Source organism: Rhipicephalus microplus, unplaced genomic scaffold (genome assembly GCF_043290135.1).
Source record: "Rhipicephalus microplus isolate Deutch F79 unplaced genomic scaffold, USDA_Rmic scaffold_14, whole genome shotgun sequence".
NCBI classification, from domain to species: domain Eukaryota; kingdom Metazoa; phylum Arthropoda; class Arachnida; order Ixodida; family Ixodidae; genus Rhipicephalus; species Rhipicephalus microplus.
Genome location: NW_027464587.1, coordinates 30,511,876 through 30,539,098, shown reverse-complemented (window position 1 = coordinate 30,539,098; position 27,223 = coordinate 30,511,876). Strand labels below are relative to the sequence as shown.

Here is a 27,223-nt window from a genome sequence, read left to right as displayed (position 1 = left end):
TGGTGGTGGTGGTGAAAAACATTTATTTACAAAAGAGAGGTGTAGGACCTCTGTAGAGGCCCCTACAGACTAGGAGTGGACCGTACTCTGCCTGTCTGAGAATCCAGTGTGAGGCTCCAGATGTCAGTGCCAGGGACGTTTAACACTTCGTCAGCTTGTTTTAATCCCCGAGTGTCACAGGTTTGTTGATGCAATGCAGATAGAATGAGCCTGTGCTTTGCTCATTGCGAGAGTAGGTTCTTCGGTGCAGTTGACTTGTGCATAACGAGTACCTCAAGCCATTCAAGAGGGAAATTTTTTGAGAGCACCTCTTCACTGAGAAGCCCTGTCGACTTGAGAGGTACTAACCTTGCTGAAACATTTCTACTTGCAGTTATGGCAGGCCATGGAACATAGAGCGTCGCTAGTATGTAGAGCCAATGTTTTCAGCAAGAGCAGTTCAGGAGAATGACGTAGTTCTTGCTGTATGACATTGGGTGCGAACATGAGACAATCGTCGGTGACACTTTTTTGCTGCATTTTTGTGTCATATCAGCGGCAATTATGTTATACAAGACTTGTCTGCCTTGGGACGAGATTGAGGCTACTGCTCTTACAAAGCGTAGCAAGCTCAGAGCAGCCGTCTTGCTGAAATTTTGAGCAGCCTCCTTCCTGCCCACATGCTGGCTCCAGGGACATTTTCCGTTCAGCATTTTTCTTCATCACTTGAAAGGTTCTCCAGCTATATGACAAATTTGTGGAATGATCAGGCTTCATTTAGATTTGTTTTGGTGGTCACTGAAGATTCTCAGCACTTAGCCACATCTGGCATGCCGGCTGTTCGTTTTGGAATAGATTATGGTGGACAGTTTGCCTTAGAGAAGACCAGGTAGCTTTCATGCACTCAAGTTTTTCACAATTCCTGCTCAGGAGAGCATTGTATAATGTGAGTAGGTTCCCGTTTACATTGAACGCTACGGTTATGTTGTTTTGCGACGCTGGCTGCAACTTCCCATTTTTTTTCTTCTAGTAGCGTACCCCTCAAGATCAACAGTGCAGTTTCGTGCAATTTGGGTGTAAAACTGTAACTGAACCCGAGTCGGGTGCCTCAGAGTGTCCAGGGTGTGGTTCTGTGCAATGAAAGCTGTGGTGTTTCTTGTACCATTGTTACAGGTGGTACTAACAAGAGTGTTAGGCTGCATGGCAGCCATCTTGAACTGTTGGTACAGAGGTGGCACAACTTTGCACCATGAATGCTGCAGTGTAATGGCCACAATGGAAAGGACGAGTTAGTTGTATGGATAAACTTGGCATTACACAAGTGCTTTAGATTCGTGCCGCTGCACGCAGTAAATGAGAATTCATTCGTACGAATCATCCTGAGCTAGTGTGCACCCAATTTGTTTCGACTCGAATGGTCTGTTCACAATGCCAGTCAAGCATGCCGAGAGTGTGTGGCTGAAAAGCCAAGTGGCCATCATCATGCTGTGCTGTTGAAAGTACACGTGATTGTTTCTTCATGTTGAGTTTTGGCACCATAGTTTTCTGTAGTTGCTGTGATATCTTTGCACACTGACGCTTGTAGCACTCATGCTCAATCACGGTATGTCTTCAAAGGCTGCTTTTAGAACTGTGACGTCGTGTGAACTTGCGTTCACGTCAAAACCAGTAAGGTGTACATTGCATGTCGCACTCAGATAAAGTGCTGCTTTGCAGTTTTTCTAGATGGCTGTTCTATTCTTGCTTTAAGTGGCTGAACTTCTGCGGAAGCAGTTTGCTAAAAGGGATACGCTAGTGCCATGTGGAAGGCAAATTCAATATAGCTGTGATACAGCAGTCATTGATGTATGGAGTCATCGGATAGAGTGAAAATATCTCTCTCTTGTGCTTATAACAATCGTCGTGTATAACGAAGACTTCTTTATGCTGAATACTATTTCATTATGAGTTTTTGCTGCATTGCATACATTGTGCTTGTGCAGCGATTGCTGCATGCGCTCTCAGCGAACTTGACTGGTTATGCTTATGATGACTTAAATGTAGAATTTATATTGCAGAAGCTAAGGAGACTCACAAAATATTGGTCGAGACAACAGCATGTTTGCTCGGATTTTGTAATGCCCTTGAAAAAGAGTGATTTGACCTGTCATAACGTCTAGTGCGCAAGACAAGCAAAGTCTCACTATAATATTTTGATAATCATGCTTGCTAGCTGCCGTGAGTACGTACCACGTGATGGTTACCATGCAGTGAAGACATATTCAGCTATCATTAGCAGTCAGGTACTGTTTTGCAAAAATTTTTGTACTTGAAACAGGCCTGCTTGTCATTTAAGCCTTATGGTACATTCCAGGGGCGTGACAAAGCCATGGATTGCTGGCACATATTGTTTGCACAATCTTTACACGAACATTATGCTTGCACTGACAGGCTTTGGTAAGGTTTGCTTACCTATTAACTCATTTTGGCAAGCTGTGGAACCCCTTGAATAGACCTAGATGGTGACGGTTGACCTCACTGAATTCTCGAGGATATTTTGCACAACAATTAGTGGACTTGCCACTCTTGCTCTTTATCTTTGTTCTAACTGCGATCATAAAGCACTCTTTGCTTGACAGATGTTAAAGAGTGCCTGTAAAATACCCTGAGTGCACCAAACGCTGGTCTCTTGGTTTTCGTAAGATGCATGGACTCGCCACAGAGACAGACAGACTCGTTTTCAAGGGCAAGTCGGGCTATGCAATAAAGAAAATGTTAGTTTTGTATAGTGAAATGTTTTTTGTTGAAAAATTATGCTTTTATTAGTTGGTTGATTCGTCACAGTCAGACAAAATCTTGGAAAGTTCTCTGGCTGTTAGGTAAGATGATCTTGTTTGTTTCTGCGAGCTCACCACATGCGGGCACCGTTGCAGCTGGAAGCAATCAAAAGAGTTGAGGGCCACGTGACAGCCGTGCGCTTGTTTCTGCGGGCGGCTGGCTGCTTGAACGGCCCCGTATGTCCACTGGTGGAGTTTTTGTTGAGGGTTCTAGTCAAGCATCCTTGGAATGAGAGCGAGGAAGATAAAAGGCCGACGGGGCCGTAGTGAGGCATGGCAAATGCAGGCGCACCCCGCACGCGGGTCTCTGTTTGTTGAGTTTTGTTTGTTTGCTCCCCCCCCCAACATGTTTTATTTTTCTTTGTTGTCTTTTTCCAGCAATTTTTGACTGGACTTTGTACCTGTTGCTGTTGAGATAGCCAATAAAACCTTTTTGCATCTCCATCAACTGCTGGACACCTTTCGCACTGACATCTCTGCCATTCTGGGGACACAGAAATTAGTAAAACGATAGAAGTGGGCTGGGAGAAGAGAATTAATGCCGAGGGATTTATTTTTTACTTCTAAGGACAAACTTAGTCTGCTTGGTCATGTTTTCACATCGAGTAACCGAGTAAAACAGAGTCGCTATGGCTGTGCGAAAAAAATAAGCTAAGTGGGGGGGGAGGGGGAGGTGGTCAATCGGCGTGCCTACCGCCACCCACCCCCCTTGTTTCGAAAGTTTCCCAGATTCAGATTATTTCCAGTTAGCTGTTATGCGAACACTGCAAAATTGCCATGCATCATGCTGTTGAAGAAAGGAGAGAGGATTGTGTATTGCACCACGTACGCCACCCCACAGAAAATACCGATCTCGGCCCTATGCTGACCCAACATGCAAGACCAACCTAGCCGGTCATGGCCCAAGCTTGGTTAAGAAGGTTTGGCCGAGGGCAATTTTGGTTACTGGCCTCACGGGCCGACCTCTGGCTGCCATCACAGGCTCAAGACTGTAGGCTTGTATGGGGTAAATGATGTATTGACGAATTGTCTTCTGCTAATATTGTTATTGCCAAGGTAATCACCAGTGGGACCTCCCTTAGTGCGAAGCGCGAGCGGTGTGCACAAGCTGTGGTCGCCGGGCCCATTCGACTATTTCCGTCTGTACCAGCTGCCTGTCTACAACCTGGTATCGTTAATAAACCCCTTTGCATAGTGGTCGACGAGCTGGGTACCGCAAGTAGCCTATGCATCGCGTTCGTACACTCCAGGTGGCACGTAGGGCGTGCGGACCGAGGTTAGGTCCTCTATAACCATGCGTGTGGTGGCGAGCAAAAAAAAAACAACAACATGAAGACCATTCAGGCCGACTTTAGGAACTGAAGTGGGCTTTATTCTAGAGTGCGGACACATTCTTACATTGTGACGACGGAGCACGACGCACGAGGATCGAACAACGCGCATGGGCATGCAGATGCACCTGAGAGCACCATTATTAATCGGCGGCCGATGAAGATGATGACGGTGCCCCCTCCTCTGATAAGTAGTTCGGGGCACCCGGTTAGTTGTTAAACAGCTAGAGCCGAACGCGAAGGGGACCTAGTGAGAGGCTACTAGCGAAATTGAACACGTATGTGTGTGGTGTAGGCGGCAGCTTCAAACAGTTGTTGAGGTAGGAGTGTTAACGGAGGCGGCTGGATAGCGGGATTAGGGTTAAACGTAGGGCTGTCGGGCGCTTGGTACAATGGTCGGGCGGGCGATGGCTAAGGAGACTAGGAAAACCACGAGCAAGAGTGAGCTAGTGCAGTGCGAAGAATGCAAGTGCTGGTGCTACTAGATGAGACAGAATTCTCGAGTTTGGCCGGCGCGCAGAAGGCGAGCTTCGTGTGCAGGCTGTGCGAGGCACTGAAAGCGGCTGTGCAGCGCATAGAGCCTAGCATCGAGGGGCTTCAGGGGGAGCTTAGGGCGGAACGGGAGCAGACTAACATGGCCAGGGTTAGGGATGGCATCTTCAAGACAGTGAAGGAAGATGGGAGAGTGATAGTGGAGGCCCAGTCAAGGAAGGGCATGGTGGATGCACTGGCCAAAGCTCAGGAGGTTGTAGAGGACAGCATCAAGGGCGAAAATCTCGTCTTTATACATGCTGGGCTCAATGATGTGTTGAAGGGCAAGGATCAGAACCTTCAAAGACAGTTAAAGGATGGGATGCGTAAGCTCCGACAAGCCTCCGGGAGTGTGCATGTGACCATATGCACAGTCCCAGAGGTCTGGGGGAAGTCTCGTGGGACTTAAAGGAGGGTAGTGGAGGCCAACGGTATGATCAAGGGTATGAGCCGGCAACTCGGATACAGCGTAATGGAGGTGAACCAAGGCGTATACGAGCCCGGTGCTCTTCTCTTTGCACAGGATGGCATTCACTACAGTGGTGCAACGGACAGGGGGGTTGGTAATAGGATGGGTCGTCGAGCCACAGCTTTTTTAGGGAGACCCAGAGCCCTGAGGCCAACAGTGTAGCCAAAGACGGTTCTAATGGGGCACACTTATTCAAGCCCCACGGAGTCCGTGGGAGAAGAAATCGACGTAAGCACAAGGACCGAGCTAAGTCAGATGTGCGCTATATTAACATGCAGGGTGGCAGGATTAGGTTAAAGTAGGAAGAGATATAAGAGCAGTTGAGGCAGGAGGAACTGATGGTATATGGGGTTGTGGCGACACATCTTCGGGACATGGAGCAACCACCTTGCAATCCGGACTACGTATGGTAATATTGTAATAGAACAGAAGGCAGCAGAAAGGGGGGGGGTATTGGGGCATTCGTTCATAAAAGTACAGACTGGCAAAGGGTCAAGCAGTAGTGCAAGGAACATTTGTGGCTAAAAGGGAAAGTGGCAGGGCAAATGACACTCCCTGGTTTGGTGTACTTGTGGACGGGAGCAAAGGCTAAAGAAGAAAACCAGGCAATGGTCGAGTGTATATCAAAGGAAGTTGAGGAATTAGGAGAGTGCGAGATAATTATACTAGGAGATATGAATGCGCATATTGAAGATATAGGTGGGTATACTGACTCAACAAGCAAAATGATCATAGATATGTGTGAAAGGCATGATTTTATCATTTGCAACAGTACTGAGAAGTGTGAAGGGCAAATAACATGAGAGGTAGGAAGGCTGCAGTCGACGATAGATTATGCAATAATGTCACATAGGATGTACCATAAGCTCAGGGGAATGCACATAGATGAAGGTGGCTCCAGAAGTCTGGGTAGTGAACAAACTTATCAAGCGAAGTTTTGGAAGAGCAGTGAAAGTGGTGAGGAGACAAGATGAGCAACTACAGGAAAATTTTTTTTATTCAGAAAGGCAAATTGAAATAGCCACTAAACAAATTGAGAAAGTAATCATGGAGGATAATAAAAGTGTGGACATACACGAATCTGATTAGACTGTTTGAGCTAGAGCTTGCTAAGACGCGTGACAAGTCACCCCGAAAAAGAAGACACAAACCCAAAAGTTGGTGGGATGGGGAAGTTAAGAGAGCCACAGCAAAACGTCAGGAAGCCTCTAGAGAACACAGACATGCTAAGCAGCGGGGTGAACCAGCAGATGATGTTGAAAGAAAATGGGAAACCTTTCTAAGCTGTAGAAGGGATGCAGCCTTTCTGATCAATGAAAAGATTAGAAGAACGGGAGCTCAGTGGCTGGCAGAAGTACATAAAAAGATAGAAAGGCAGCTGCGAAATTTTGGAACCATCTGAACTCCCTAAGAAATGAGACGAGCCTAGAGCAGAGGTTTATAACTACAGCTCAAGGTGCTAGGCTAGAAGGGGACGAAGCTATTGTATAAGAACAAGGGTGACAGAGAATTTTCAACAAAGAAGTGCTTTATGCACCACAATAGACAAGAATGAATCAAGTGGTGCAATGGCTCCATTTTCACAACGAGAGTGAGAAAGGGCTGAGAAAAGGGTTCCTAGTAGTACATCAACAGGCCCAGATGGCATTCCAATTATGCTGATAAAGACATTAGGTCCGAAGTCTAAGCAGGCTTTGAGAGAGGCAGTGAGCAAACTAATAATCGATGGTGAAGTTCCCGATGGATGGAAACTTAGCAGGATGAGCATGATCTATAAAGGAAAGGGTGACAAAGCTGACTTATGTCAGCTTTGTCCCCCTGTTGTTTATAGGACGGTAGTTGTTTATACAACTACCGTCCTATAACAGTGACATCAGTGACCTACAGGCTGGCGATGCAGATTTTAAAGGAAAGACTGCAGGCATGGACAGAGGATGAAGGAGTGCTAAGTTTCGGAAACACAGAATGGGTTTCGGAAACACAGGAGGTTGAAAGACAATCTGTTCTCACTGACGCAGTGCATCGATATAGCAGACAAGGAACTCAGGCCCCTGTGGCTAGCATTCTTGGATATCAAGGGAGCGTACGATAGCGTGGTTCAAGAGGAATTGTGGGGAATACTGGACACACTAGGTGTGGAAGATGGAGTGACTAATCTTTTAAAGGAAATCTATAAAAGAAACAAGGTGGTTATAAAGTGGAAAAAACAGGTATCCAAGCCCACAGAGGTGAAACGGGGGCTTAGGCAGGGGTGTCCTCTGTCACCCTTGTTATTCATGATGTACCTACAAGGATTAGAGGCCAAATTAGAGGAAAGTGAACTTGGCTTCAACCTCTCTTTCGTCAAACAAAGAAAACTCATTGATCAGGCACTACCAGCATTAATTACGAAGATGATGTAGTGCTAATGGCGGACAACAAGGAAGATTTGCAGAGATCGATGGACATCTGCGGTAATAAGAGAGATAGATTAGATTTCAGATTCAGTAAGGAAAAATCAGCAGTCATGATTTTTAATGATAATGAAGGTGGTGAGCTTAGAATACAGGAGGTCACGCTAGGGATAACAGATAAATACAAATATCTGGGCGTATGGATAAGCAATGGGACCCAGTACCTAAGGAAATAAGGAAACACAAAATATACGTGACGACTAAAGGTAACAGGATTGCAGCAGTCATGAAAAATAGGGCACTGTGGAATTACAATAGGTATGATGTTGTGCGAGGAATATGGAAAGGGGTCATGGTTCCTGGTCTGACGTTTGGCATTGCGGTTTAGTGCATGACATCAGAAGTTCAAGCAAGATTAGAAATTAGGCAACGTGGAATATGTAGGCTTGCTTTTGGAGCTCACGGGAATACACCAAATCAGGGAGTACAACGTGATATGGGATGGACATCATTTGAGAGCAGAAAAGTTAGCAGCAAGATAACATTTGAGAAGTGATTGAGAGAAATGGGGGTGGAGCGTTGGGCTAGGAAGGTTTTCAGCTACTTGTACATGAAGAATGTCGATACAAAATGGAGGAAGCGAACCAGAAAATTGACTGGTAAATACTTAGAAAACAGCAGGTGGCCAAACCAAAAAGAACTATCGGTCAAGATGAAGAAAGCGAAGGAAACGGAGACTGACATGTGGAGAATCGGCATGATTAACAAGTCCGTACAAGAGATCTATCAAACTTTTAAGCAGGAAATTGCCAAGGAAAGGATCTATGATAATACCCGGGGTAGTTCTCTACTGTTTGAAGCCAGGACGGGAGTATTGCGAACTAAGGCATATCGGGCCAAATACGAAGAGGTAGACACGGTATGCAATGCATGTGGAGTGGAAGAGGAAACTGCCGAACACTTGATAATGTTCTGTAAAGGGCTTCACCCTATAGTTCAGGATGAAGGCACAGAGTTTTTCAAAGCACCGGGGTTTAGGGACAGGGAAGGCAAAATAGACTTTAAGCGGGTAGACATAAGTAGAAGAAGGTTGTCTGATTGGTGGCTAAAGCCATGAGTGAAAATTAAACCCTTCACTGCAAAGTACCAGACCTCAACTTTACTATGTATAGGGAAAAAAAGATAAATCTAGTGGTGAGTTCACTAACTATTAAGGCTAGGTGGCGTTAGCCGCCGCCCGATCTAAAGGGTACGGCCACATCCATCCATCCATTCATCTAGGTGAGCGAGTGCAGGTCGTGCAAGGTCGAGCAGGTCCGTTGGTGCAGAACCAGCGTGCAACAAGAGATCAAGCGATAAGTTTTCCTTTTGTTCTTTGTGTTTCCCAAGAAATACGAAACGTCGTATGAACTTCTCGAAACGTTGAGAAAGGTATCCAGACATCTAGGTATAGTATTTGACGTTGAATAAACGTTTTTCAAAGGAAGTTCTTTAGAAGATGTTGAAAAAACGTTCTTTACAAGAAGTCCTTTTTAAAACGTTTACTAAAAGTTATTTTCTGGAACTTTGGTAGAATTCGCGGTGAGGTCTCGGGGGTGTTTTCTAAGTTTCTTTCTCTTTTTTTGAACCAAAATACCATTCTCTTTACATATTTATGTAGTATATATTCTTACATAACTTTTTACATACTTAAATGTAATCATTGAGCTCTCTAGTCAGCATTAAGAAAAAAATGCACAAATGCGGTGTGCGCCTGCGTGGCTAGAGCAATTTTCTTGTCTGGACGTGTTTACCGGCCACTCAGTCGCCTCTTGAAGAAGCGGGTTTCAGTTGATTTCTCTCGTGTTTTAAAAGTGTGTTTGCGCTTTGTGTTCGTGTTTTGTGTTTTGCAAGTGCTGCTGATTACGAAGATGCGCTATACTTAAGCGAAGACGTGTGGGTTCATATCGTGGAGCACTCGCCAGGTATGTACCACACTGCTGCTGTCAGCGCTTTGTTATCACTCACCACGTTTTTCCTACCATGTGAACGATAAGTGAGCTTTTGTTTACACAGGGACCCAGTTTTTCTGTAGTACTTCAGCAGTGTCACGGCTGCTCGATCTCTCCCTCTGGTGCGGCCCGCCGATTCGGCTCGCGAACAAGAGCGTGCGTGAAGGGGAAAGTCCACTTACAGGCCACGGTAGCAGGTGGCAGCGCTGCATATCGGCGAAGTGGGAGGGTTTGGTTCGGGCTGTCACGGTGGATGGACGTGTTTTTTTGGAGGGCTCCCGATCTACTGCGCATATATGTGTTTTTGCATGTTTTAAGCTTGCCTTTATAATTATAAGGCAGCAGTTGAAATATTCGTAGCACTTATAATACGGTACGGCTTTTTCGGAGGCTAGTCACCAGGTATTTATTAGTGCGGGTGTGTGTGTTTGAATTTTTTGTTGGTTTTTTTCATTTGCCACCCCGTGGGGGAGATGCGCGTACATTGAACACGCAAATTTTTGTAGTAGAGCTTAGACTTTCTTTTTTTTTCGTAGTGAAGGGCTCGAGTTTAGTAATTATCGAGTATAGGGACAATTGGTGTCAGAAAGACATGGTTAAAAAGACTGTAAATTGTTCAGGATGTGGAGTGGGTTTGAAAGTGGACCCAAGTGTGAAAGTGGACAGCCACATCCATCCATCCATCCATCCATTCATCCATCCATCCATCCATCCATCCATTCATCCATCCATCCATCCATCCATCCATCCATCCATCCATCCATCCATCCATCCATCCATCCATCCATCCATCCATCCATCCATCCATCCATCCATGCACCTGCATGTGGAATCGCGCGAAAGTGGAATCCCGCTAATCCTCCCTACTTTGCTACAGTTGTATCCTGCCGTCGTGCGGTCAGCATGTGATGCCCTTTTTTTTTCTGGACTTCATTTAGGTCCGTGGATGAATGGCAGTGCATACGATGCTTAAAAATTGTTGTGTGCCGCTTTGTAAGTCAAATGCGTCACGAAACCCGGAACTGCGATACCATGAGCCGCCGTCCAAGGAAAACCTCCGGAATGCCTGGCTGCAGAACATTTCCCGAGAAGGGAGTGACAATGGTAGCCATTGGGAGCCCAGCTGCAGGACTGTCATGCGTTCGCTTCATTTCACAGCAGACGGCTACAATACAAGGTAGGCATGAAACGTAAGTTGCTGCTGCCAACAGCCGTGCCAACTTAGTTTCCGCCCTACCCAACCTACATGTTGCCTTCTAATAGCAAGAAGCGCAAAAGCCTTCTTCGTCTGCCACGTGGTGCGCCCATGAAAGCGAGAATTTTAAGGAAACTGGTGTTAGTGACAGAAAAAAAAAGAAAACGACCTTGTGTAGAAGAACCTGATGCTGACGGCACAGCCACTGAATACCAGTCACACGGCCGCTCGATTTCTCCGTGCAAGACACAAGAAAACGCAGCTTCGGGCGAGTCTACGGGTGGTTAGAAACACCTTGAAAGCGGATTAAAACATGAAGAAGGCCAGATGACGTTCGACCTGGCTGGATATATAGCAGAAACAAAACGAAATGCACATCGCCTGGAAGTGAATGTGCAGAGACTGAACGAGCGCTTGCAAGAACTTCAGAAAAACTGCGACGAATTCCGAGAAAAAGTTGCGGAATATGAAAAGAACCGTGCTGTGCAAGCTCTAAAGGCCCTTGCGACAGCCGCGCATGAAGGAGATAGGACTGTGAAATTTTTCATGGAACAAATTATCAACTTCTATATGACGCGTCCAACGTGGCAGGAGCCCACGCTGCGGGAATGTGTAGAAGGCGACATCTTGCAAAAGCTACGATCATATACGGGGGAGGAAGCTGCTGAAGCTGCCGTGTCGAAGCACCCTACAAAAGGTTGTCGGATCTTCCATGGGATAGACGGGTGTAACCAGCCTGATAAGGGAACGGCTCCAAGTAGAGAGACAAGGCTTGCAGTCAGAAAAATAGCCCTACTGCAACTTTATCATTGACGAAATGTCAATACAGCAGAAAGTGATCTATGATCGTCAAGTTGATAGAATTTTCGGGCTCGTTGATATCGACTGCAAACCTGAACCTGGCGGTGCCACTGAAATAGCCAACAGGCTCCTTTGTTTTGTTTTGCGTGGGCTTTCCACGGCTTACGTGATTTTGGTCGGGTATTTTTTCACCAGGAACCTGAAAACATGACCGGCTCCGCAGCCTGATGTTCAACGTGCGGAAAGCTGTTGAGGACGCAGGGTTTTTTGTTGTTCGTATTGTGACGGACAACCGTCAGAAAAACACCGCCATGTTTCGAGGAATGTCTGATGACAACACTCGGCAGCATGTTGTGCCCCATTCAGTACGGGAAAATGACCCCTTATTCCTTTCATTTGACCCTAACCACCTCATCGAAAACCTAAGAACAAATCTGCTAGAAAGAGAGATGTTTGACGGAACCGTGAAAATTTGAAAAGGCGTTTTTCTAAAGGCTTTCTATGAGATTCAGCAAAACTTGCTCGTCAAGCCAGCGCGACTGCTAAGCTGATTTCACGTTGAGTTCAACAATTTAGAGAAAATGAAAGTGTCTCGTGCCATCGTAGTACTTTCACCTGCCGTAATTAGCAGCCTCGAGTTCCTTCAGAAGAATTCGAAAGCTCACGAGAGGGCTTCGGAATTCAGGGATTGTGGATTAACAATCACATTCATGAGAATTGTTGGGATGTGGTATGACCTACATGACATATCTGGCTGGAAATCTAGGCAAATGCCGTTCGTCACAAGTGAAGACGATCGACTCACATGGCTTGAGGTAGACTTCATTGGCTATCTCGAGGACATCAAGCGGGAAAGCGCGAAGTGTCGAGCAAAGTCCCTCACTAAGGAGAAGTATGAAGCAACCATCATGACGACAAGATCGACGGTTGCTGTTGTGCAGTACCTCCTGAATGACGTCGGGCAAGTATACTAACTTTTAAAGAAAGATGAATTGTTCAACTTTGATAACTAATGGCTCATTATGTTTTGGAAATAAGTTTTTCTATATAATAGTTTATTACTATGTTCAGCTTCAAGTACACCTTCACGTGGGCTCTCAACAGTGATCCAGTTGAGTCACTATTCAGCTGCTTCCACCAATTCAATAGTGGCAACGACCGAGTTGACGCCAGTACAGCAGTCTTCACAGCAGAGAAATTGCTAAAGGTTCGTTTAGCGTCATGCGTTTTGTTTGTGCAGAACGTAAAATTTTCTTAATATGAGCAGGTTGGCATTTTAGAGGCAACCAGAAAGCGGGAATGCGCCCTCTGATTCGGAGTGCCAAACGGCATTGGGAGCTACGAAGAGTTTCCATGGAGCAAAAAGTCCAGCCATTCCTAATGAAGCTCTTGCTGGGCTGTGAAAAATTCAGCACGTTATGAAGTACGATGAAGTCCCCGTCCTATTTCACTTCACCACGCTAGTTTACCTGGTCGGATATTTGGCTTTCGTTTGTGAAGAAAAGGTAAGATTTCTTTTGGCGACTACATCACCAGATTTAGCACGCACGCACAAAATGAAAATGCAATACATGGACTTCTTGACTTTGCAGGTAACATGCCCAGCGTGCAAACTGCAGTTGAAAGGAAAAGCTTCACGCGAGGATGCATACCAGTTCGTCTTCAGCCTTCATTAAGGAGGGCTCAGCTACACCCGACCTCAAGTTGTCTGGTTGTGTAAGTTGGTCTGTACCTTCGCTGAAAAAGCGCTACACTCAGCAGAGATCCGTCGCTGTGGACAAATATGCAAGCTGCTCTCAAGTGCTGTACTTCCACACCTCACAAGCTGCCCTCTGATGTGGTGTTCCGCTTGCAGAGACCCGTACCACTGTGAAGAACTGTGTGAGCTCTTTATCAAGAAGCTGCTGAGGCCACTCTTGGCCAACTGGGCTGGAGATCTCAACAGCTCTCTAGAAAATATACCGAAACTTTCTCGAAAACCACTTTCCGTAAAGTCCCCCGCTTGTGAAATCTGCCACTATGTACGTATGAGTAATAAATCATGCTTATTTCACACTATTTACGAAGAAATCATTACTGATAATTGTCCGAATCATATAATGTGGACAGATATATCGCGAAAATGAGTTCGCTCAGTAGCCGCATAAATAAAATATACATTAAGCCTCGGCTATTTAGTTGACTTTAAAGTTAAAGTCACCATGCTTTAATAATCCACAATAACATTGGTTTTGGAGGGGGGCCCTGTTAGCGAGCGACCACTACTTTTGTTTATTGATTCTGGGGCGTTTGTTAGCTGTAGGCGTTGATGCCTGTTCAAATTGTGCGCTAATTGATTGATATGTGGGGTTTAACGTCCCAAAACCACTATATTATTATGAGAGACGCCGTAATGAAGGGCTCCGGAAATTTAGACCACCTGGGGTTCTTTACAAATTGTGCGCTATTGAAGTGAATGTATCTGAGGCAGTTTCATCTTCTGTACGTTCCATTTTATACAGCTACAGTATTTTGTACGTTATAACTACTATCAGAGAAGTTTTGGCAAGGCTCTGTTTGGCATCTCTCATTTTTTTTCCTTGCGAGTGGCCGAATGTATGCCGGTGTGTACATCTGCGTCGGCACGCGTCTTTATAAACAACCATGATACTCGAGTTGATGCGTGTGCGTGTGCAGCGTGTTGCATCATCTTAGGTAAGGCTGGCAAAAGTTGCACCTACACTTAAGTGTTCATGCAGCTCGTTTAGTAAAATTCTATCTTTCGGTATAAACCAGCAACATAAACTCACGCGGCCTGATCCATGCATTTTAAGCGATTCGTTTATCCTGAATTGTATTTTAGATCAATTATTTCATGGCTAGATGTGGCCAAATCGCTTTATCTTACTTTGCGAGCACTAATTCAGTCATAAGTCCAACTGTTCGAGCACCATCGATTTTACTCTGCTTGTTTCCACTATGCTTGTATTTTGATTTGGTTTATTAAATGCTTTATGCACCTCGCCCAACCTTGATGATGTTTGATGTTTTGTTGCGCAAGCGCCATTTCACGGCCAAAGAGCGCCAGTTCATTTCATTAAAAATATGAGCAATGATTGTGATAAGCGGCTGTATAAAGGCCATAAAATTCCACGCGGTAAGGCGGGTAAAAACATACAAGTAATAAAAGCATGACCATGCCGTGAAAGGTGTGTGTGGTGCGAATAGATGACGAAAGTTAGTGATAATAAAAACGATGGTGGACATGTATGGCATTAGCACAAGTGCCTCACTCGTTCATACCCTTGCGTCCAAGGGACGTGAGGCAAGTGCTTTGTTGTGTAGCCACCGCAGCGAAAACCTCTCTGGAGAGGTCGTGCTACGGAATGCCCGGGTATATGATATGAAAACTAAGAATTTCTTTCAAAAACGCTAACAATAATTTGTGACTAAAAAGTGGTTCCCTACCGGCGAACATTGCAGGGTGAAAAGGTATATGTTGTCGGTAGGGTAATGGAAAGTGTTGTTTTCTCAGAGTGTCCAATTGTTTGCACTGCGTTAAAATATGAAGAATATCTGTTAGTGCTTCACCACATCTATCACACAATGGTGGATCGCCACTGGACAAAAGATATGGGTGTGTCGTGTATGTATGTCCTATCTTGAGCCTCGTTAATGTTACCTCTGTATGACGTGATTTTGATACTGGTGGCCAATGGCGAAGGTGTGGCTTGATAACGTGTAGTTTGTTTTGTATTTGTCTATCGCACTTGCTCTGCCAGTAGTCCCTGAGCTTTCGTTTGAGAGACGGCTTAAGATGAAGATCTGGGATTGATGTGGGTGTAGTGGCGGTGCTTTCGTGGACGGATGCAGCAAGCTGATCCGCCATCACGTTGCCTTGAATCTCACGGTGCCCTGGAATCTAGCACACTACAACATGTTGGTTGAGTGTGTAGAGTGTGCATAAATGGAGTAAAGTGAGACGAAGACAGGGTTTTTTTGTTTTTTAAGACTGTGCAGAGCCGTTACCACACTGAGGGAGTCTGTGTAAATTACTGCTTTTTGTATTTGTAATTGTTTGATGTGTTTAGCTGCCACAAGTATCGCGTAAGCTTCCGCTGTGAAGATACTTGTGCCTGGATGTAGAGGGCCAGCATCCGAAAAGGAAGGGCCAACAGCAGCGTAAGACACAGAGGAGTTAGACTTAGAGGCATCTGTAAAGAACTCAGGACGTGTGTATTTGTGTTGAAGTTCCAAAAAGTATGTTCGGATATGGGGAATAGGCGCATGTTTAGTAACCTTTAGGAAAGACACATCGCAATCTATAGTGTGCCACTGCCACGATGGCGGGTATGCTACAGGAGCCATTAAATTGTGTTCAAGTGACACTCCAGTGTCCTCAGCTAGACTCTTCAGGCGAACTGAGAAGGGCTGCCTCATCGAAGGCCTGTTTTGAAACAGAATGGAGCTCGACATATCATTATTAGTAGATTATGAGGGAGTGCTTCTTGTCTGCTTTCACCTTAAGGATATATAGAAAGGACATATAAGTTCTTTGCAGATGAAGCGACCACTCATTTGACTCAACGTAAATGCTTTCTACGGTGCCGGTGCGGAAAGCACCCGTAGAAAGGCTGATGCCCAAATGGTACACGGGATCCAGCATCTTCAAAGCACTTTGAGTCGCAGTCTGATAAACAACGGCCCCATAATCTAGGCGGGTGCGAATGAGGCTTCTATACAGGTTCATGAGGCATTGCCTGTCACTACCCCACGTAGTACGTGACAACACTTTTATAACATTCATGGCGTTTAAACATTTTGTTTTTAAATGCTTGATGTGTGATACGAAGGTCAACTTGGTGTCCAAGATTAAGCGTAGGAATTTATGCTCCGCATTGACAGACAGACGTTGACCGTTCAGTTCAAAGTCGGGTTCTGAGTGCATGCCTCTCTTTCGGGAGAACAAGACACACGTGCTTTTTTCTGGGTTCAGCCGGAATCCGTTTTCCTCTGCCCATTTGGAGACCTTCTTTAAACCTAACTGAACCTGCCGCTCACACATTGCTAGGTTGCATGACTTAAAGCCAAGCTGGACGTCATCGACATATGTGGAATAGAACATGTTGCGGGAGATGGACAGGTGCAAGGAATTCATTTTGATAATAAAAAGCGTACAACTAAGTACACCACCTTGCGGTACTCCCGTTTCTTGCACAAATGTTTGCGAGAGAATACTGCCCACGCGGACACGGAATTTCCGATTGGACTCTAGATTATGGAAAGCATTCTACCGCGCACACCCAGGTGAGACAAGTCTCCTAAAATGCCAAAACGCCATGTTGTGTCGTAAGCCCTCTCGATATCGAGAAACACTGAGAGGAAGTATTGTTTGTGGACGAAAGTGTCTTGGATCTGTGCCTCAATACGCACCAGATGGTCGGTGGTGGATCTACCCTCTGAAACCTACACTCAAATTGGTCAAGCAGATTGTGTGTTTCAAGGAAATGTAAAAGTCGGCAGTTTATCATTTTTTCAAAAAGTTTACAAAGGCAGCTGGTTAGTGCAATGGGCCTGTAACTTGATACTGAGGAAGGGTCCTTGCCCTGTTTCAAAATAGGGATAACAATAGCCTCTTTCCAGGAAGCAGGGATGGTACCTGAAAGCCAGAAGCATTGTATAGGGAGAGTAAAGTTTTTTGCGTTTTGAGCGGCAGGTTTTTCAACATTTCATATATGACACGGTCGTAGCCTGGGGCAGAATTGCTGCAAGAGTTTAGTGATGTTTGTAGCTCAGATAAGTTGAAAGATTGGTTGTATGCCTCGTAATTTGTGCACTTGAATTATAGTTTCTGCTTTTCTATCTTTGCTTTGTATCTTTGGAAAGCTTCAGTGTAGTGTGACGAGCTAGACACCTGCTCGTAGTGTGCACCGAGGAATTTCGCCTGATCTTACAGGCTGTCACCCTGTGTGTTTACGAGTGGGAGTGAGTGTACTTGTCTTTCTGCTACCCTACCAACCATGTTCCAGACTTTAGCCTCTTGTGTGTATGAACGTATCCCTTATAAAAACTTGTGCCAGCTTTCTTTTCTGGCCTGCCGACGCGTTCTCCTGCCTTGAGACTTTATTTTCCTAAAGCTGTCAAGATTTTCAAATGTCCGTGAGTTCTGAAGCAACCTCCATGCCCGGTTCTGCTCCTTTCGTGCATTCCGACACTCAGTCTTCCAACATGGGACACGTCGCTTGCAAGGCATTCCAGATGTTTGCGGTATGCACTTGGCCGCTGCGTCAGTAAGAAATGCTGTGAAGTACTGCACAGCTTCATCTATACCTAACCTGCACATGTCAGTCCAATCTAAACGAGTAGTGTTGCGAAACTGTTCCCAGTCCGCTTTGTCTATCAGCCATTTGGGAACATGTGGAGGACATTCATATCTTGTTGAACTCAACACAACAGGAAAATGGTCACTTCCATATGGATTATTTATGACTTTCCATTTCAGTAGGTGTAGAAGTGATGGTGATACGATGCTGAGGTCTATAAACGAGGAAGTTTTGTTGGCGACATTATAGTAGGTTGGCTCTTTCCTATTCAACAAACAGGCACCGGAAGAGAAGAGAAATTGTTCAATGAGACGACCTCGTGCATCACAGCGAGAATCGCCCCACACACCGCTATGTGCATTCAGGTTCGAAGGAGCAGATAAGGTTCAGGTAGTTCGTCTATCAAAGACTGGAATTGAAGTTTTTGAAGACGGTGGTGTGGAGGTATGTACAAAGAACAGACGGTGACGAGTTTGTTTAGAATAGCTGCTCGGACAGCCACCGCCTCGAGGGAAGTCTGAAGGGGTAATTGTGTACATGCTATACCTTGACTAAATATAACCGCTACACCACCAGATGGTGGCATGGCATCATCTCTATCCTTTCGGAAGATTACGTAGTTACTTAAAAAGTTTGTGTTTGTTCGTTTTAAGTGTGTCTCTTGTACACACAGCACTCTAGGATTGTGTCCATGGAGGAGTTCTTGTAAGTCATCGAGGTTTCGAAGAAGGCCTCGGATGTTCCACTGTAATATTTCTGTCGGCATATTTGAACAAGAGAGATGCTGCTGTGTGTACAAAGAGTATCCTGTGTTGGAGTGAGCTCATTAATTCAGGTGGCAGGATGGTCGTCCAGCCCTGTTATTGGTTTTTTATTTTTCTTGGCGCGCTCCAAGGAGCCGCGCCCCACTTTTGGCACCAAGGGTACCGTAGTATTAATTGCCTCCTCAGAGGCACTGGGTGCGCCCACATGCGAGCTGGCGGTTCGGATTTGAGGCCTCGCCTGGTGAGGGGAGGCCTTGAGACCAGAGGACTCTGGAGTATCCGGCCTCAATTCGCCAGGAGGCGGAGTAGACTGAACTACTGCCACCTTGGGGGCAGGCGCCACAGCCGACGGCTCGCTCTTCGCTGGCCGAAGGAGTGGCGAGGGCTGATGCGGCGTTGCCCCCTGACGCGCCGCATCAGCATATGTAGCGCCGTAAAATGGCGACACTCTTCGTCTTGCTTCTTTGAACGTGATAATTTTTTAAATTTTCAATGTGATGATTTCTTTTTCTTTTTTTCCAAAATGAACAAGATCGTGAGTATGCGGCATGATTTCCGCCACAGTTCACACAGTGTGATGATTCTTCGCAATTGTCTGAATTGTGCCCTGACACTACACATTGTGCACAAGTTTGGTGACCACGACAGCTTTGTGAGCCGTGGCCATACCTCTGGCATTTAAAACAACGACGTGGATTAGGTGTGTATTAGGTATCGACGTCTTCGTGTACCCTGTTTGAATACTTTTGGCAGATTACTGGAAGCGAACGTGAGTATTAGGTGTTTTGTTGGTGTTACGTTGTTGTCTCTTCTGATGATGATCCTTTGTACATTGGTCACATTCTGACTCTTCCACCCCTCCAGAAGTTCCTCTTCGGTCAAGCCGAGTAAATAAGCATCAGATACTACTCCACGGGTTGTGTTCATCTGTGTGGCGTTACAGCGATCGGAGTGTCGCCAAAAGTTGAAAGATTCTGTAGCTTCTCAAACTGTTCTTTTTCTCGAACTTCAAGGAGGAGGTCTCCGCAGGCCATTTTGGTAACTCTGTACCCGGCCCCAAGAGTTTCTGTGAGACATCTGGCTACTACAAAGGGGCACACGGTTCTGGCTTGCTTGCTGCTTATCTCACTATGTATAACATGAAAATGGGGGAAGTTTTCATTTGATTGGTTGAAAAAACCTAAATCTTCGGTGAGTACGCGCTTTAAGGCGGTACGATCACTTAATAAGGGAAACGCTCTATGCATGTCAGTTTAATTTTCTTCAGAAGCGTTGGCGGCCACCCACCACGGAGAACAACGAGGAGACGCTACACGTTTGTGGATGCTAAAACCTGCAGACGCCAGCCGTACAACACTGTCATAACCCAATGCGCCTAGACCAAGGTAGGCTATTTGCACAGGGTTAACCCTAGCCGCCAGGAAGTTTGGAAGTAGACAGAAGAGAGTAGAAGACAGGACAGATAAATAGTGAGAGATAAAAAAAAAGATGTAGGGAGAGAGAGCAAAAAGGCGACTGCCGATTTCCCCTGGGTGGGTCAGCCCAGGGGTGCCATCTACGTGAAGCCGGGGCCAAAGGGGTGTGTTGCCTCTGCCGGGGGGCCTTAAAGGTCCAATCGCCCAGCGTCGGCTCAAACCCCAAGATCCCCTTTTCCCCGGACACGGCAAAGCCACGCACGGCTAGGCGTGAAAGAGAGTAGAAACTCCCCCGTTGGCTCGGATCCGTGGTGTCGCTACACACCAAACACCTACTTGCGCGGGCGCCACCTCGCCCAACCTTGGTGTTGAAACTTGACTAAACACTTTTACACGTATGTACATTAGGAATAGTCTATAGCACCACCTCCAATGAAATTTTCTGATTAATGACAAGCTTAACAGTATATTGGATAAAGCAAACTTTCTAGGCATGCGCTATAGATGTTGACGGAATCTGTGGTATGTACAGAATCAATATTTTATTTATCACTCAAAACACCTGATAATGTTAAAAATCATGGTAAGCATGCATAAGTCTTGCACGTATTGCCCTTAAAATGTAAAATTGGACACCATATTTATTTGAGAATAATAAATATAGACGGGAATATTTCAAACTATTGGCACTGAAGGAATTATACAAATTTCGAAATCAGTTTCATCAGGTCTTAATGCTAAACCGCGGTCAATAGCTTCCAAGATTCTGGTTTCCGGAGATCTTTGTAGAAGCCTGTATGCTTTATTGGAATGGTGTGTGGTTCAAGATGGGCGCCTCATATGTCTTTTTTTTGTATTGACAGCCTGTGGTGCTTGAGTGAGGGGTACTACCGTTTTAGCCAACCAGAATCATTGAAACTGACGACCATAATTTGGCAGCCCACAATAGTAATTTATTGACCCCAATTTATGACATTATAAGTATAAATGTCCCAGTGTGAGCAGCCTGAAAAAGCTACATTAGTTGTATTTGAAATCAAATTCATGTTCAATAACATAGGCTACCTGAAATGGATACTTGATGAAAGTGCATATCATCATGCATGTGTCGAGGTATCATTGAATTTGCTTTCAACTCAGTATGCACGAGCGCAATTCAAGCATGGTTTTGACACATCTGCAACGTGGAAATTGCAATCTCTGTCATAAGGTTGCAACTGTCTTCGCCAAAAACATCAAGAAAGTTTTGCTTGTAACATCTCTAGTTTGTGTACATTCTGCTTGTTTTAAGATACATTGCTCCAAATAATTTTGAATATACTGACAAATTCAGTTTTTTTAAGAGACACGTGTCACTAAATTGTTTTTGTGGTGTTTCTATTGCAGCCTATGCATGCACCTCGTACGAACTGAGTGAGAAATAATTCCGGACAAGCCTGTCATCAATGGTGAATCGTGGAAAAGTTGGCTCCTGAGTGTACAGCAGCTGCGCATGACTTGTGTTTCTTATGAAAAGGGAACTTCTCTGAGCCACCTAGTTGCTGTATTCAAGTAGCTCGCATGTTCCATCTGTTCAATATTAAGCCTTTTGTTTTTCTTTAAAGAAGTCAGTTCTGTAAGTTGTGTTTGTAAAAGTCACCTTTGCAGATAGCTAAGTGTTCAGGGGAGCACAATGTGCAATAATAGTTATCACTGTCAGCCGTGCCCTAAAATAAGATTCAATAACGAACCTATTAGTGACTGCAGCAGGCGGCCATGAACGTAATAAAATTTTGAGCCAGCCACATTTCTACATAGGTTCAAAGAATTCTGGCATGCCTGTGCTCAGATATCCCACTTGAAAGTATAGCTGTGGTTTGTATCATTATGCATGCAGGACAGTGAGCACTAGCACAAAGCTACTACTCCCTAAGGTGCCGCATATAATCTGACCATGGATCGAAGTCATAGACAAGCATTATAATGGTTACCTTTTTACTACCGGCTGGTGATAGCAAGCACTGACTGATCGTCCCTCCAGGGATTAATGTTTTGCTGATCCTCACTGCCTTGATCGCTTAATCATGAAAAGCACATTAAACTTCTGAGTGGAATATCTCAGAGCATAGACATGCTCGAAGGATTTTTCCAAGTGGGAGTGTCTAGAAACACGACTGCCGCAAACTGATCTATGCAAACATACCCACTTATTGTAGGCACTAAAATTTCGGCATTCTTAGTTGATTGGGCAGCTGACAGCATTATTGTCTTACTTTGTGTTCCCCTGGACACATAACTTATCTGCAAAGGCAGTTTTCTGTTTTTAAGGCTGAATTTCATTACAAGTAGAAAGCATGTCTCCGAGTGTGTCAGTGCTGCTTTCTAAGGTTTTATGTCATGTTTAATTTGTGTGTAATCTGCAGTTCACTTAAAATTTAACTTTTTGCATTGCAATAAGGCTGTAGTAGATCCATGGCTTTATTTTCACTGTAATATTGACAGAATATTTTGTTTTATTGTTATTCTAACCTTATTTCATTCTCTTCTCGAATTTAATGCTGTAAGTGCAATCAAGTGGTTTTCTAATGTCATACTTAATCATACCTAACTTTGCCGATACCTAACCATTTGTGATATATTAGTGGTACCCAACTACGTTTAACATTGTTAATTATGACTGACAGAAGGCATTCTCGAATACTGCGCCGTTTTTAACTTCACTGTGTCTTTTGTGCGAGTATTTTGGTTTGGAATTAGAATATGGTGTGTTGCTAAAATCACAATTTGATTGTTAAACAAAGATTTGTGGCGAAACCCATTAATTTCAAATACTCATGTTTCTAACACACCTAAATTTAGGGGTGAGAAAAAAATCATTTGTTAGACTGCTGATTTTTGGGTGTAACAAATTTTCTACCTTTATATATTTGCTACTGGGCCAATGTGTTTGCTAAGCTAGCCTTCTAAATTTCGTTGTACTGATAGAAGTCTGCTCAAAGGGAACAGTTTGTGCCTTTTGTATGTGTGCAGGTTCCTGGACAAGTACCTGGCCAGCCCTTAAATTGCTTTGTATAATTACAGATACTGTAAAGCATGCAAGTTTGGGACAAAGTCTGCAGTCATTGTTATGTATAATGAAGGTTACAAGTATGCAACAAGATTTATTAAAATTTTGCATTTACTTTTTTTGGATTTGCAGTATGATGCATTCCAGGCAACACCAGAAACAATAATCAGTTGACGTTTGAAAGCCTTTTTTGTCTCCAAGTAAAAGAGATTATCGTAACAATAGACGGCCGTCACTAAATAATTCTTTCAACAAATATGGCGCCAATTTTGCTGATTAGAATAGTGCCAGCAACAATTTGATGCCAAATTATGTTGCTGTCCCTACTTGTCATTCTAAACAGTGAACAGCTAAAGGCACCAATTGTGAAACGCTGACAGGGTGCAGCAAATTAGCCACAAGAAACGCTCAACAAGCTGGTTTGCATAAAAAATAAATGTCTAGAAAAGGCGTTAAAAGATCTAGCAAAAGTCTCTATACAATCTTGTCAAGTTTACTAGGCTTCTGATAATAAAAGTACAGTAAACGTTTATAAAGGTTCTTTAAAAATTCTAGAAAGACGTTTTTTAGACTTCTGCTAGAAATTTTTTAGCCGTATAATAACGTGGCGTTAGCACAGCTTCTGGAGGTTTTCAAGCTGCTTAGGTTTAAGTAACATTTCAACAAGACTTCTTATATACTATTCGACAATTATTTTTGAACATTTACTGGAAGTTTTTTAGCTTTTCTCGTGTTTCGTGGGTTGTAAACACCATTAATATTTTTCTCTCCTAATCAATAACTTGCGTTGTGAGTACTGTAGATGTGGGACGTAGACCACGTGAACGGGGTAGACGGCTGCTTTGAAGAAGTTCGGGGCACCAGGTTAGTTGTTAAACAGCCAGAGCCGAACACAAAGGGGACACAGTGAGGGTCTGCTAGCGAAATTGAACACGTGTGTGTGCGGGCTAGGCAGCAGCTTCTAACAGTTGTTGAGGTAGGAGTGTTAACGGAGGCGGCTGGATAGCGAGATTATTGTTAAACGTAGGGCTGTCTGGCGCTTGGTACGATGGTCGGGCGGGCGATGGCTAAGGAGGCTAGGAAAACCGCGGGCAAGAGTGAGCTGGTGCAGTGCGAAGAATTCAAGCGCTGGTGCTACTTGGACGAGACAGAATTCTCGAGTTTGGCCGACGCGCAGAAGGCGAGCTTCGAGTGCAGGCTGTGCGAAGCACTGAAGGCGTCCGTGCAGCGCATGGAGGCTAGCATCAAGGGGCTTCATGGGGAGTTTAGGGGAAATGGGAGCAAAGGATAGAACTCCAAAAACAGCTCGGAGCGTCGCGTGAGCGGGAGAAGGCTACCGCCAGCCCAATGGAGCAAATGAAGGGTGACCTCCAAAAAGAACTGGAAGGGTGGACCGAGCTCGAGCAGCGGGTAAAGGAGCTAATGGCGCTTTGCCCCGGCCCCGAGCGGTGTGAGACAGAAGGTGTGGGTAGCGGAGAAGGTGACAGGCGGGAAGGAATAGGCGAGAAGGGAGGTCAAGGGGGCCGCAGTGTCTGGCCCCAGCATGGAGGCTCCGAGAACATACAGCTCGGTGGCGTGGCAGTTTTTGAGCAGGGCAGAAACACAGGACATACGGCTGAGAGAGAAACAGCTGAAGCAAACAGGGGCGCCATCACAAACAGAAAGCCAGTGATTGGAGCGTAGTAGGGTCCTGGTGGTGGGGGCTCTAACGTGGCCAGGGTAGGGATGGCGTATTCAAGGCAGTGAAGGAAGATGGGAGAGTCAGAGAGCATGGTGGATGCGCTGGCCAAAGCTCAGGAGGTTGTAGAGAACAGCATTGAGGGTGAAAATCTCGTCATTATTCATGCTGGGCTCAATGTGTTGAAGGGCAAGAGTCAGAACCTTCGAAGACAGTCCGAGGATGGGATGCATAAGCTCCGAGAAGCCTGTGGGAGTGTGCATATGACCATGTGCACAGTCCCAGAGGTCTGGGGGCAGTCTCGTGGGATTGAAAGGAGGCTAGTGGAGGTCAATTGTGTGATCAAGGGTTTGAGCCGGCAACTCGGATACAGCGTAATGGAGGTGAACCAAGGCGTATACGAGCCCGGTGCTCTTCTCTTTGCACAGGATGGCATTCACTACAGTGGTGCGACCGGCAGGAGGGTCGGTAATAGAATGAGTTATCAAGCCACAGCTTTTTTAGGGGGACCCAGAGCCCTGAGGCCAACAGTGTAGCCAAAGATGGCTCTAAAGGAACACAAATAATCAAGCCACACGGAGTTCGTGGGAGAAGAAATCGACGTAAGAACAAGGGCCGTGCTAGGTCATACGTAGGTTATATTAACATGCAGGGTGGCAGGAATAGGTTAAAGTGGGAAGAGATAGAACAGCAGTTGAGGCAGGAGGAGCTGATGGTATATGGGGTTGTGGAGACACATCTTCAGGACATGGAGCAACCGCCTTGCAATACGGACTACGTATGGGAATATTGCAATAGAACAGAAGGCAGCAAAAAGGGGGGTGAAATTGGCGCATTCATACATAAGAACATTGGTTGGCAAAGAGTCAAGCAGGTATGCATGGAACATTTATGGTTAAGAGGGAAAGTAGCTGGGCAGATGGCACTCCTTGGTTTGGTGTACTTGTGGAAGGGAGCAAAGGCGAGAGAGGAAAACAAGGCAATGGTGGAGTGTATACCAAAGGACATTGAGGAATTAGGTGGAGAGTGCGAGGTAATTATACTAGGAGATACGAATGCGCACGTAGAAGATATAAACGGGTATACTGACTACAGGCAAATGATCATGGATATATGTGAAAGGCATGATTTGATCATTTGTAACAGTAATGAGAAGTGTGAAGGGCAAATAGCATGGGAGGTAAGAAGGCTGCAGTCAACGATAAATTATGCACTGCTGTCACATAGGATGTATGATAAGCTCCGGGGAATGCACATACATAATGGTGGCTTCAGAAGTCTGGGTAGTGATCACAAACGTATCAAGCTAAGTTTTGGAAGAGCAAGAGAATTGTGGCATATCGTCTCGCAGAGACGACAGCTAAGAAAGTGTTCCGATATGTAGATGATTTTATTATTTTCATTGACAGCTCGGGGGAAAATTTCCAAAGTGAGAGTACTAGTGTGTTGAATGTGTTTCGTGATGGTCTTAAGCCCCTTGAAGTGACAGTAGAAGGTCCTAGCGACGGAAGAATAAGGTTTTTAGATTTAAGTGTTCAGTGTTCTGACAACCAGCTATGCTGGTGCTATGATCCGCGTGCTCAGAAAGCTTTACTCCCATTTCATTCCGGTCATTCCAAACTAACCAAGAGAGCCATCGCGACGACTTGTCTCAAAAACGCATTGAACAATTCATGCGCGCACCTTATGAAGCAGAGCTTCCATAATCAGATCACACGTTTGCAAGGATCGGGCTATCCGGATCATGTTTTAGTTTCAGTTGCGGAAAAAGAGTTGAAAAGGATTAGTGCGAGTTCAAGCCAATGTTCATGTCTATTCACCCGCAAAATCAAGACGCACGGCGATAATTCCATATGTTCACCAGCTGTCATATAACCTAAAGGAAGTGGCACTTCGGGACAATATTAGGGTGCTATTTTCAGTACGTGATAAACTTGGGAAATTGTGTGTGCTGACGAATCCGTCACGTGGGGAAAGGGTGTTGTGCACAAAAAGTCATACACACCAATTTGTCGAGTGCATTTCATTCATCATTTATCTTATTCTGTTCACATTTGGGAAAAAAATATGTCGGCCAAACCAGTAGGTGTGTGAATGAGCGATTGAGAAAACACAATTACAAGGCGGATAAACTGCCACCAGAAGGTGTTCTCGCTCTTCACATTCACGCGTGTGGGTGCTGGCCTTTGTTCCAGAGTACAATCATTGTTGGTCGACGTAAGGATGAGATGACTTGGTTGATCATAGAAGCGAGCTTATTGATGCTCTTGGAGATGTATGTATCATCAAGCCTTCAATTGCCTTGTCACCCAAGGAACTGGCGTTTCTGCGTATGCAGTGATACGGGATTTTATCTGTGAGGATTTTTTGTTGTCCTATTTATCGTTTTTCTTTGTAGGTAGATGACATTGTCGTGCATTTATCTGACTACACGTGCTTATCTGCTTGCTCGCCTGACGATTATGGCTTAAAAGCGGCTTGGATGTCGAAAATAAACATGTTGTTGCTAGTA

At 45.0% G+C, this 27,223-nt stretch overlaps 1 protein-coding gene across 4 annotated transcripts in view; it reads left to right on the top strand.

Moving 5' to 3' along the window:
- Nucleotides 1-27,223, top strand: part of LOC142784523 (uncharacterized) — a 29,921-nt gene extending 2,698 nt beyond the window's left edge. The window contains exons 2-3 of one of the 4 annotated variants that reach the window (XR_012888668.1): nucleotides 74-12,713; nucleotides 12,774-23,147. Coding sequence is in view for 1 of the 4 variants with exons in the window: in XM_075882943.1 (XP_075739058.1) it covers nucleotides 4,590-5,066 (477 nt within the window). In the remaining 3 variants the exon portion in view is untranslated. Of the gene's footprint in view, nucleotides 1-73 lie in introns of all 4 variants that reach the window. The other 3 variants (XR_012888670.1, XR_012888669.1, XM_075882943.1) reach the window with 3 other exon arrangements.